The following is a 13,057-nucleotide window of genomic DNA, read 5'->3' on the forward strand; positions in this document are numbered from 1 at the left end:
CTGTTCCTACTGCACAGGAAATAGATGCTTTCTTCTGAAATGCTTTTGACATTTTCTTTCACTACAGTTTACTTTGGTACATTTTCCTTCTGATAACTGAGAAGTTTTCTTAATTTTATAGCTGTTAAGTTTCTGAATATCTCTAAGGTTCTATTATCTTCGGGCAGGTATCTATTAATCTCACCTATAAAAATTAATGATTTTCCACTGCCTTTATCCACCAGATTTAAATTACCTCCATCATTATCAATTACCTTTGTATATTGAAATATATATTTAAATAATAGATTTGTTGACTCTCAAACTATCTTGGGACAAAAGATATGAAAAGTCTTCTTTCTCCCCTTTACCTCCTGATTTGTAAATGATTACTTCTATATTGTCAAGGTTCATGACACTTAAGTTATATTTAGTAAAATCAATTTCCATAGCTGTTTTTACTGCAGTTCTACAATGAAATGGATTTAATGCTTACTGCCTACCCTTTGTACCATAGCTTTTCCATTGATGATTCGGTAAGCTGAATTTCATTCATTATTACAATCTTTTTCCTCCAGGAAAGTCACAGAAAAAAATGTGTCCAGAGTCCTTATAAATTTAAAAACCTGCCAACTTACTTAAGATACCACTTAAGTATCACTTAAGAGAGAAAATTCTTAGATCACAGTTCCTTACCCAAAAACTTTAAGGTACTGTTCTAGTTTCTGTGTTCAATGCTCATGCGAAGGACTCCGAAGTCAGGCTGCACACATAACTGTGGCTTTTTACCTAATGTAATTTTACTAGGACATACTTCTTTATCAATTTTTGCCTAGGACACATTCTCACCTTCCAATTAAACCTGTAGACTTAATTCTATCTGCTTCTTTCTAGAAATGTTTATCATTTTCTTTCTTGTTCTGTTATTTGGTTATCCTCATAAGGGACACCAATTTTAAGTATGCTGAGTCCTCTCTGGCTACTATTTTCTAATACTTCAAATATTTTTATTCACTTCCACTTTGCTTAATTTTTTTTTAAAGATTTTATTTATTTATTTGACAGACACAACTTGAATACCCCACTTTTACTTATTCCAAAAGAATCCTTGGTTTTGTCCTTCAGATTACACCAACTACTTTGAAAAACGTGCTTTGCTGGTCCATTTATGTTTATGCCAAGAAATCTTAGAATCCATTCTTAATGTCTCCGTCATCTGGGAAACTCCTACTGTGTTTAGCAGCTCTTCTGTTTTTTGGCCATTCTACTTTCGTTTGTATATAGGGTTTTCTATTTCTTTTTAAAAGTTGGGAGGATTCTGTTTCTCATGTTCTTTATAGTTTTCAGTTGGTTATATAGAGGAAAAGCAGTGAAGACATCTTTACTACCTAAAGAAGACCACAAACCTTCTGGATTTTTTTAAGGAAAAAAAAACCCCTCACACATGGATTTAAGGGGAAAAAAAAAAAAAAACCTTTAAATAAAAGAGTAATATAAATTTTGGAATCATGATGATATACCACTAGAACTAATGTTATAGAACAACTGCATCTCAATTTAAAAAAGAATAAACAACTCAAGTTTCTGGCACAGGTACCTCACAGGATAGGCCTCTCTAATGGGTTGTGATTTTAAAATAAAGTCAGCTCCTACTTCTCTTGTATACTGCCCACTGACAAAGAAAATCAACCGGACTGAAGAAGCAAAATTTCTGTTTCAGTAGCAAGCTCAGTCCTCAGGAGGTTCAAGCTACCATATTACCAAATGAGGTACCTCTTCCATTTCCTCTTAACTACTTCTTTTGGAATTTGCCACCCTGTCAACAAATAACAAGCTTACAGTGCTACTTCAAACTTTTTCAGTTTTACACATTATCTCTGATTTACTCCTTTAAGAGTAAATCTGATTTACGTCTTCAAGACGCCAGAGATATGTATGTATACTACAAGTATGTATAAATCATATGCATATATACACTTCTGTCCCCTAGTCTCTAATACAGCTAAATCACAATTTTATTATGATCAATATTCAGGCATGTGCACCATTACATAAATGATATTCATATCTGGACCATGGAAAAGTTTGCAAACATGGAAATAATTTCTTGATTTATTCTGAAATTAATCACTGTCTTACAATTCAACCCCAAATCCACTGCCAATCCTCTAAACCTCTTCCTACATAAAACACAATAGCTACCGTATTAATCCGTATTAATTTTATTGGTGACAACAGGTCTTATATCTACTTCAAGACTTTTCCCTAAAGCCTGTGACCTTCTCCAAGCTGGGCTTGCCCTTCAAGTACAGTGCTGAGTTACTACCTGGTAACCTCAGTGCATAATTACCTTGGGAATTTTCTTCATTATTCTTTCATGCCGGATTCCCATATTCCCCAAATTCCTTGCTTTCCTTTTTCTTGATTAAGCTTCTTTTTTTTTTTATTCCAGTAAAATTAACATGCAGTGCTGTATTAGTTTCAGATGTACAATAGGGATTCAACAATTTGATACATTACTCAGTGCTAATGACAAATGTATTCTTAAACCCGTTCCTCTATTTCACCCATTTCCCCCCACCACAGGTGGTAACCTGGTAACCACAGGTTTGTTCTTTATACCTAAAAAAAGTCTGATTTTCGTTTGCCTCTTTTTTCCTTTATTTCTTTTTAAACTCCACATTAGAGGGGTATCTGCGTGGTTCAGTTGGTTAAGTGTCCAACTCCTGATTTCAACTTAGGTCATGATCTCAGAGTGGTGAGATCAAGTCCCATGTCATCTCTGCTCAGCACAGAGTCTGCTTGTCCCTCTCTCTCTGCTCTTCCTGTTACTCACTCTCTCGCTCTCCCTAATAAATAAAATCTTTAAAAAGCAATTCCACACTTGAGTGAAATCATATGGTATTTGTCTATCCCAACCAACTGACTTCACTTAGCATTATACCCTTGATCCATCCATGTCACTGCAAATAGCAAGGGCCCATTCCTTTCTATTGCTAAGTAACATTCCAGTGTGTATCTGTGTGTGTGTATAAAACTGCATCTTCTTTAGCCACTCCATCAATCAATAGGCACGGGCTGCTTCCCTACTTTGGCTACTGTAAATAATGTCGCAATAAACACAGGGATGCATATCTTTTTGAATTAGTGTTCCTCTTCTTTAGATAAATACCCAGTAGTGGAATTACTACGTCATAAGATAACTCTTATTCTTTAATTTTTTTGAAGAACTGCCACACTGCTTTCCACAGTGCCTGTAGCAGTCTGCATTCCAACAAGTAGCGTGTAAGAGTTCCTTTTTCTCCACATCCTCACCAACACTTGCTGTCTCATGTGTTTTTGATGTTAGCCATTCTGACAGGTGTGAGGTGACATCTCACTGGGGTTTTGATTTGCATTTCCCTGATGATGAGTGACACTGAGCATCTTTCCAAGTGTGTGCTGGCCATACGGATGTCTTCTTTGGAGAAATGTCTGTTCGTGTTTCCTGCCCATTTTTAATTGGATTATTATTTTAGATGAACTAGGTATGTTCTTCATATATTTTGGATACTAACTCCTTATCAGATACATCATTTGCAAATACCTTCTCCCATTAAGTTGTCTTTTTTATTTTGATAATTGTTTCCCTTCCTGTGCAGAAACTTTTAATTTTGATATAGTCTTCAATAGTTTATTTTTGCTTTTGTTTCCCTTGCCTCAGGGGACCTAATCACAAAAATGTTGCTACAGTTGATGTCAAAGAGATTACTACCTGAATTCTCTTCTAGGATTTTTATGGTTTCAGGTCTCATAGCTAATTCATTAATCCATTCTGAATTTATTTTTGTTTATGATGTGACAAAGTGGTCTAGAATCATTCTTTTATATGTAACTATCCACTTTTCCCAACACCATCTATTGAAGAGACTTTTCCCACTGCATATTATTGCTTCCTTGCTCAAGGATTAATTTGCCACATAATTGTGAGTTTATTTCTGGGCTCTCCATTTTGTCCCACTAATCTATGTGTCTATTTTTGTGTCAGTATCATACTGCTTTGATCGCTATAGCTTTGTAGGATACCTTGAAATCTAGCATTTTGATACCTCCAATTTTTTTCTTTTTTAAGACTGCTTTGGTTATTCAGGGACTTCTGTGGTTCCAACCAAATTTTAGGATTTTTAAAGAAGAGTTAATACCGAATTAATTAATTTTATGATTTCTTTTCTTGCTCTGTGAAAAATGCTGTTAGTATTTTGATAGGGATTGTGTTAAATCAACAGATTGATATGGGTATTATGGCTCCATTTTAATATTTGTTCTCCTAACCCCTGAGCATGGAATATCTTTTCACTTTGTGTCATCTTCAATTTCTTTTATCAATGTTTTATATAGTTTTCAGGATATATGTCTGTCCCCTCCTTGGTTAAGTTTATCCCTAGGTATTATTTTTGGTGCAACTGTAAATGGAATAGTTTTAATTTCTTTTACTGCTATTCATTATTAGTGTATGGAAATGCAACAGATTTCTGTATATTGATTTTGTACCCTTCACCTTACTGAATTCATATATCAGTTCTAGCAGTTTTTTGATGGAGTCTTCAGGGTTTTCTACATATACTATCATGTCATCTACAAGTAGTGAAAGATTTATTTCTTCCTTGATAAGGAAGGATAAGGATACTTTCCTTATCAAGGAAGAAATAAATCTTTTTTTTCCCTGTCTGATTGCTTGTGCCTATGACTTCAAGTACTATGTTGAATAAAAGTGATGAGAGTGGACATCATTGTTTTGCTCTTGATCTTAAGGGAAAACTCTTAATTTTTCACCGTTGAGTATGTTGGCTGCACATTTTTCAGACCTGGCCTTCATTATATTGAGATATGTTCCCTTTATACCTACTTTTTTGAGGGTTTCTATAATGGAATGGATGTTGTACTTTGTCAAATGCTTTTTCTGCATCTACTAAAATGATCCTATAGTTTTTTTCCATTCTCTTATTGATATAATACAGCAGACTGACTGATTTGGGAATCCTGAATCATTCTTTCAGCACAGGAATAAATTCCATTCAATCATGGTGAATTTTTTCTTTTTTTTGGATGTATTGTTGAATGCAGTTTGCTAATACTTTGTTGAGGATTTCTCCATCTATGCTGCATCAGGGATGTTGGCCTATAATTCTCTTTTTTTGTAGTATGTTTATCTGGTTTTGGTATCAGGGTAATGCTGACCTCATAGAATGAGTTCAGAAGTTTTCCTTCCTCTTTTGTTTTTTAGAATAATTTGAAAAGACAGGTATTAATTCTTATTTAAATATTTGATAGAATTCACCAGTGAAGCCGTCTGGTCCTGGACTTTTCTTTGTTGGGAACTTTTTTTTTTTTTAAGATTTTATTTATTTATTTGACAGAGAGAAATCACAAGTAGATGGAGAGGCAGGCAGAGAGAGAGAGAGAGAGGGAAGCAGGCTCCCTGCTGAGCAGAGAGCCCGATGCGGGACTCGATCCCAGGACCCTGAGATCATGACCTGAGCCGAAGGCAGCAGCTTAACCCACTGAGCCATCCAGGCGCCCCTGTTGGGAACTTTTTGATTACTGATTCAGTTTCACTGCTGGTAACTGATCTGTTCAAATATTCTATTTCTTCCTGCTTCAGTTTTGGTAGCTTGTATGTTTCTAGAATGTATCCAGTTCTTCTAGACTGTCCCAATATTTTGGCATATAATTTTATATAATTCTCTTATAATCCTTTCTATTTCTGTGATGTTATTTCTCCTCTTTCATTTCTGATTTCTAGAGTCCATTCTCTTTTTTGATGAGTCTGGCTAATGGTATATCAATTTTGTTGACCATTTCTAAGATCCAGCTCCTGCATTCTTTAATCTATCATTTTTTAAAAGTTTCTATTTCATGTATTTCTGTTTTAATCTTTATTATTTCCTTTCTTCTACTATTTTGGGGTTTTGTTTGTTCCAACTCCTGTAGGGGTAAGGTTGGGTTGAGATTTTTCTTGCTTCTTGAGGTAGTGCTATATTGCTATAAACTTCTCTCTTAAAAAACCACTTCTGTAGCATCCAAAAGATTCTGGACTATTTTTTTTCACTTTCACTTTTCTACACGTGTTTTTTAATTTCTCTTTGATTTCTTGGTTGATCTAGTCATTGTTTAGTAGGCTGTTATTTAACTTTTTGTATTTGTGTTCTTTCCAGATTTTTTTTCTTGTGGTTGATTTCTAGCTTCATAGCATTGTGGTTGGAAAAGATGCATGGTATGTGACTTTGATCTTTCTGAATTTGTTGAATTTTTTTCATGGCCTAACGTGATCTATTCTGGAGAATGTTCCATTGCACTTGAAGAGAATGTGCATTCTGGGGCGCCTCAGTGGCTCAGTACGCTAAGCATCTACCTTTGGCTCAGGTCATGATCTCAGGGTCCTGGGATCCAGTCCCATGTCAGATTCCCTGCTCATCCAGTAGCCTGCTTCTCCCTCTCCCCATCCATCTCCTCCCTGCTTACTCATTCTCTCTCTCTCTCAAATAAATAAAATCTTTTAAAAAAGAAAAAAAAGGGGGGAAAGGATGTACATTCTGCTTATTTAGGAATGTTCCAAATATATCTGTTAGATCCATGTGATCCAAAGTGTCATTCAAAACTACTGTTTTCTTGTTGATTTTCTGTTTGGATGATCTATCATTGATATAGGTGAGGTATTAAAGTCCCCTATTATTACAGTACTATCGATCGCTTCCTGTGTGTTTGTTAATAGCTGCTTTATGTTTTCAGGTGCTCCCACTGGGTGCATAAATATTTACAATCGTTGTCTCTTCTTGTAGGATTGTTCCTTACATGATTATGTAGTATCCCTCTTTGGCTCTTGTTGCAACATTTTTTTAAAAAAGTTGCTTTTGTTTCATTTAAGTACCGCTATATACTGGCTTTCTTTTCACTTCCATTTGCATGGTAAGTATTGTTCTATCTCTTCACTTTCAGTCTTCATGTGTTCAGCCCCTTTAGGTCTGAAACGAGTCTCTTGTAGACAGCATATAGCTGGATCTTGTTTTTTTTTTAAATCCATTCCACCATCCTATGTCTTCTGATCAGTCCATTTAGTCAACTTACATTCAAAGTAATTATTGATAGGTATGTACTTACTCCCATTTTGTTACTTGCTTTATGGTTCGTTTTGTAATTCTATTATCTTGCTTTCATCTCTGACGGTTGTTGGCTTTCTTTGGTGAAGCTTTCTTTCCTCTATTATTTCTTAGAACAGTTTGATATATTTGGATTCCTTTCTCTTTATTTTTTGCATATCTATTACTGGTTTTTGATTTGTGGCTACCATTAGGTTTACATATAACAACTTCTATATGTAGCAGTCCATGTTAATTTGATGGTTACTTAAGTTTGAAGCCATTCTAAAAGCACTAAACTTTTAACTCCTCTCCCCATTTTAGGTATGTAGTGTCCTACTTTACATCCTTTTAGTTGTTGAAATCCTTGACTAATATCTAAAGATATACTGATTTTACAGCTTCTGTGCCTTATAAGAGATGCCTGAGGGGCACAGTCAGTTGGGTATCCAACTCTCGGTTTCATCTCAAGCTGTAATCTCAGAGACGTGAGAATGAGCCCTAAGTGGGCTCCACCTCAGTGCAGAGTCTGTAAAGGCTCTCTCTCCCCAGTCCATCCCCTAAAATAAATAATAAATCTTTAAAAAAGTAGTGGCCTCATTAAGAAGAGGCTCTGTGGCGACCTATAGTACAATGTCTCCCATTCAACAGAACCTGGTGCTTTAGGGTATCTCCTATGTGTGTTATGTGCACCCTACCTGTTGTGATTGAGCCATGTTTGTCTTTAGTGCAGTCATCTGCAATGGCTCTCTTTGCCTTCTGTGGACAAAGTTTGGTCCTTTGTTATTTGTGGGACAGTCTGGTGCCGCCCTGGGCTTGAGCTGGGTCAGACTAGGCATTTGCCAGAGCCATGGTCACACAATACTGCAGGCTACTTTCCCTGTGTCATCCCTTGAGCATTTTTTTTGGTGGGCAGCACCTGTAATCAGACCCTATGTGTGCTCCCAACCCATTATGGGGCTGCAGTTGGATCAGGGTTGTGGTTTCTTGCCCTCTCCCCAGGATAAGAGTCACTTTGAGGGGCCCTGATCCTTGTGGGGGATGACTGCACACTGCCATGCTTACAGTGCCACTTTGGATGGATTCCAGTTGAGGATGTGTTAGCAGGGGTGGGTCTGCAAGTGAATACAAGGAGGGGCACACAGAGTTAGCATGGTTTGTGACACTCTGCTGTGGTATGGTAATAGAGAGGCTTTGGGAAAACTCCTGCAGTGATTGTGTTGGAGGGGGCAGGTCTGAAGAGCATGGGGTTGGGATATGCTGTTAGTAAGCTAGATGAAGAGGTGTGCAGCACTGGTTCTCACAGGTGTCTGTTTCCAGCTGGGTAGGCCGGGAAAATGGCACCTAGTAGCTCTTTTGTTTTTAGAAAAGTCTCCTACAGATCCCTGCCCTTGCAGCACACTTCTGAGTCCAGCAAATAAATTTTGTTCTGCTTCTAATTCAAGATTAGAAATCATTCCCCCGCCCCCAGCAAATAAATTTTACAACTGCTGCTTCTATGCTATATCCGAGCAGGGCTGTTATATTGCCTCTTGAAGGACAGGGACTCAGTTTCCTATTGCCCTCTAGCTCAGCGCTAAACCTAATGACTTTTAAAGTTCTGGGTGTTAAGACCCACTGATTTTAAGAATGCAATAAGCTAAACCCCTCTGGTTTTTAAAGCCAAATGTTATGGGGATTCATCTTTCTTGCCTAGGTCCCTCAGGCCTCCATGTGGGGTCTGCTTCTCTCCCCTCTCTGTATCCTTGGTGTTCCTCAACCCTGCAGATAGCTCCAAGAGTCTGTTTAGCTTCTGACCATGTCTCTGACCTTCCTACCCTCTTCCATGTGGTCTCTTCTCTATATTTAGCTGTGGAGAGTCTGTTCTGCCAGTCTTCAGGTAATTTTCTTGGTTATTTACACTGATGTGGGTGTTATAAAGTTATCTGTGAAATGAGGTGAGCCTAGGATCCTCCTACTCTGCCATCTTCCCCCAGAATCCCCTTAGTACCTTGTTTTAACGGAGCATATATACCGGTAATATCTTCAAAAGCTTTGGGAGATTAATTTTGAGACTTTACCTACAATTATCTTTCTTCACAATTAAATGACAGTTTGAAACTAGGATTCAAGATTGCAAACCATCCCCCGACCCAAATTCTGAAAACACTGTTCCATCTTCTTTTAATCACAACTCTGAGATATAATTAATATAAAATTCATCTATTAAAAGTGTACAATTTAGAGAATATAAATACCTCATTATAATGGGTTTTAAGAATCACAATTGTTACATATGAGTTAAAATGTTAACTCAGGGGATGCCTGGGTGGCTTAGTCGGTTAAATGTCTGCCTTTGGCTCAGGTCATGATCCCAGAGCCCTGCGTCAGGTGCCCTGATCAGTGGAAAGCCTGCTTCTCCCTCTCTCTCTGCCCCTCCCCCAATTTGTGCTCTATCTCAAATAAAATCTTTAAAAAGAAAAATAAAATAGTATGTTAACTCAACAACTTATACAACAAACATAAATTATTCCTTTCGTTTTAAGAAATATTTCATGAGGGGCACCTGGGTGGCTCAGTGGGTTAAGCCTCTGCCTTCAGCTCAGGTCATGATCTCAGGGTCCTGGGATCAAGCCCCACATCAGGCTCTCTGCTCAGCAGGGAGCCTGCTTCCTCCTCTCTCTCTGCCAGCCTCTATGCCTACTTGTGATCACTCTCTCTCTCTCTCTGTCAAATAAATAAAATCTTAAAAAAAAAATATTTCATGAATAAGATCTACCATCAGCAATGTGCTAAGCACCATAGAGATACACAAATAAGGCAGTTTCTGGCCTAAAATATTGTCATGGAAAAACAAACAGGTAAACAACTACAATATGATGTACTAAAAAATTCTGTAATAAGAGGTATGAGTGCAAGGAGACCACAGAGGGTATAGCCCCAGTATTCAGAGAATACTGTGTAATTGAGGTGATGATCTCTCAAAGGAGTAAAGGAGAGAGGTGATTAAAAAAGAATGTACTGATGACATCACAGAATGATCACCTGACAGTAAATATTCAGAGCCTAAACAGTAAGACACATACAGGAAATGGTCAAGTTTTATAGTACAATTTTTGGTCTATAACATCTTTAAAAGAAAGCATAAACACTATATAAGTTTATGGAGTAAAACATTCCAAGGTCCAAACAGATGGATCGACACATGAATTTAGAACAAAGGAGACTCTATATAATCTGGATGGGTAAGGAAAAAGAGTAGGAGTAAAACAATTACCTCCTTTTGTCGTATCATTCTGAGCCTGGATGCCATGATGCAATGAATTATGAATGGCAGAAAGAAGATCTGCTGCTTGAACCATCAATTTTTGAGCTTCTGCAACAGCACTGGTCTAGCAAACAAATCACCAAAAACATTCTTACATATTCTTTCACTGAAAGATATACATTAAATAGGAAAATCCTATAAACAATAATGAAATTAAATATCATAATGACATCGGTTTTCACAACCTATTCACTTAATATAAGATGCTCAGATCCTGTTAGGATAGAAAATTTTTTTTAATCCATTTCTATTCTTGTAAGAGCCATTAAAAAATAATAGGAAACATTTCTAGCTTGTTCTGTTCATCTTACAGATTAAAAAAAGAAAAAAGAAAAAAAGCTGAGTTTCAGTCAATTGAAAATTTCAACATTTGCACTGTGCCATTCATAAATGTGAAAATAAAAATAAAAACAGGAAAAAAGAGACTTAGAAGTTAGATCAATGGAAAAGGTTGGATTTCTACTCACCACTTTCTAATTATCCACAAATTAGTCTGTAATTGACTTAAATTAATGCAAATACACATGAAGAGAAAATATTTACCATCTAGGACTTTTTGGTTCTACACAAATCCAACAGTTAATTATTGAACTGAATGAAAGAAGAGGTCTACCTAAAATTCCCATTTTTGCTTTCTCCTTTTTAATCCACAAAACAGGACTACATACAAGCAAATTCAGTTTCTATTATTATACCACTAGTAAGTAATATAAAATATTTTTCTATATCAACAACAGACACAGATATGTTATGGAGCAGAATGTAAATTCATGTGACTTTTTGAGAAATTATCTAGTATTTCTAATATACGTAAATATCTCTAATAACTCTAAATATCTCTAATATAATACACATAAAATATACCAAATGCTGAATGCTGTATATGTGTGATCAGAGGCATTTCAATGGAAAAGTCTCAGAACTAGTTCAATAACACACTATATCCTGCCCCCCACCAAAAGCCCACTGAAATAGATTAAATGCTCTTACCTCTTTCTTAGTAAAGGCTATAAGCACTGTCAGTAACACTCGAGTGAATTTCACTCTGCTGAATACGGCTAAACACTGTTGGTGCTAAAAAATAAGAAAGGACTAAAAGTTAAAAGATGCAAAGTCTGTCAAAGGAATTTCATTTTAAAATATAGTATTTTAAGTCCTATATTTTAATGTTAATAACTTACTATACTACAAACACCTTCACTTACAGTCTTTTAAATGCCTGAAAATGAGCTGCAGAAAATAAAACAAAGCTTGTTCTACCAAAATAGAAATATAAAGTAAAGCTCCTATATCAATGGGATGGATTTTCTTTTAAGTAAGAAGTTAGACTATCATCTCAAAAACTAATTTAATTAGCATTTTAAACAGAATTGATGAAAAGATGCTTTAAGCAGAGTCAGAGAATTAAGGCTCTCGACAAAGGATTAGTACTTTTCATACTGTCCAAGCTCTTGAGTTTTGCCATGTTTTGATGCACCATCTGTAAAAAATAATTTTTCTTCCTACCTCACAGGAATATTGAAGAGCTTTGAAATCAAGTATTATTATTCTATCAAAACAAATACAAGGGAAATAAAATCCCTTGCAATGTCCAACTTTTAAAGAAATACCTTAAAAAGGGCTTCCATAAATTATAACGCAGTTCATAAAACTACAACATTAAGAGGTAGACTTCTCTGTTATTATCTACCAGAAAATAAGTTCAATTACTTCTAGTTCAACTTCTGGATCTCTTTCTTCTCCTTGTCGACTTCGAGTACTCTAAAATTTTAAAAAACGTGAATTAAAATAAACACAAACTTGTAGAAATATTAGCTTATAAATATACAAAGTGCTAAATCAATTTTTTGAGTACATAGGAATCCATTTTTAAGAAAAATATTTGGAAGAAGAAAGTTGTATCTAGTTTTATTTTCCTATTAATACTATATATAAAAAGTCCATTTTGATAGAAATTATTAGGATCAAACAGAAGAATAAGGGATTAAAAACAGCAAAAGCAAAACAATGTAATAAGATAAGTACATGGCACATGGTACTGCTTTCTTTTTTAAAAAGGATGTATTAATTGAAAGTCTCGAAGCTCTCAAAACTAACCCTGTTAGAAAAAAATAGTAACCTTTATACAAATCACATCATAAAGTCACACTGTAAATACTGATTGTTCTGTACTAATATGCAAAACTTCTTATATGAGTAACAATATGACTGACTATTCTGACAACTGTAGGGCAGTTACAACAACAAGATACAGCAGAAGACCTGGGTTCGAGCCCTGCGCTGCCATTCCTAGTGGCATGCCCTTCAGTACACTCAGTTTATTTAACTCTTTTAAGCTGTATTTTCCTCACCTAAAACTAGGGCACTGAGTGCATTTTATTGCCTAATTCACTGCTTAATTATAAATATCAGCTAAGGCAATAATATAAAACTGCTGTGACAACCATGTTGTGTTATCCAAGCACAGAAGAACGGGCAGAAATAGAACTTTTCCCCTTTTTAAAAAATCTCTGTGAGAACCAAACTGTTAGCGCCATCTGGCTGAAGGACATCATTCATAGAAGTCTTTGACCAGATCTGGGATACTGAGGTCCTCTACTGTGTTGCAGACTTTGTAACAGCTGTTGAAGAAGATCATCCTTACCTTTGAGGAACT

At 36.0% G+C, this 13,057-nt stretch overlaps 1 protein-coding gene across 4 annotated transcripts in view; it reads right to left on the reverse strand.

Annotated features, from left to right (window-relative positions):
- The window catches only part of NAA35 (N-alpha-acetyltransferase 35, NatC auxiliary subunit), a 99,866-nt gene that overhangs the window by 50,709 nt on the left and 36,100 nt on the right, over positions 1 to 13,057 (reverse strand). For 3 of the 4 annotated variants that reach the window (XM_059142468.1, XM_059142466.1, XM_059142469.1), the window contains exons 9-11: positions 12,112 to 12,162; positions 11,392 to 11,475; positions 10,351 to 10,465 (exon numbers count right to left, since the gene is read on the reverse strand). In XM_059142468.1, coding sequence (XP_058998451.1) covers positions 10,351 to 10,465; positions 11,392 to 11,475; positions 12,112 to 12,162 — 250 coding nt within the window. The remainder of the gene's footprint in view (positions 1 to 10,350; positions 10,466 to 11,391; positions 11,476 to 12,111; positions 12,163 to 13,057) is intronic. The other variant, XM_059142467.1, reaches the window with a different exon arrangement.

Source organism: Mustela lutreola, chromosome 12, assembly GCF_030435805.1.
Source record: "Mustela lutreola isolate mMusLut2 chromosome 12, mMusLut2.pri, whole genome shotgun sequence".
In the NCBI taxonomy this organism is placed as follows: Eukaryota; Metazoa; Chordata; class Mammalia; order Carnivora; family Mustelidae; genus Mustela; species Mustela lutreola.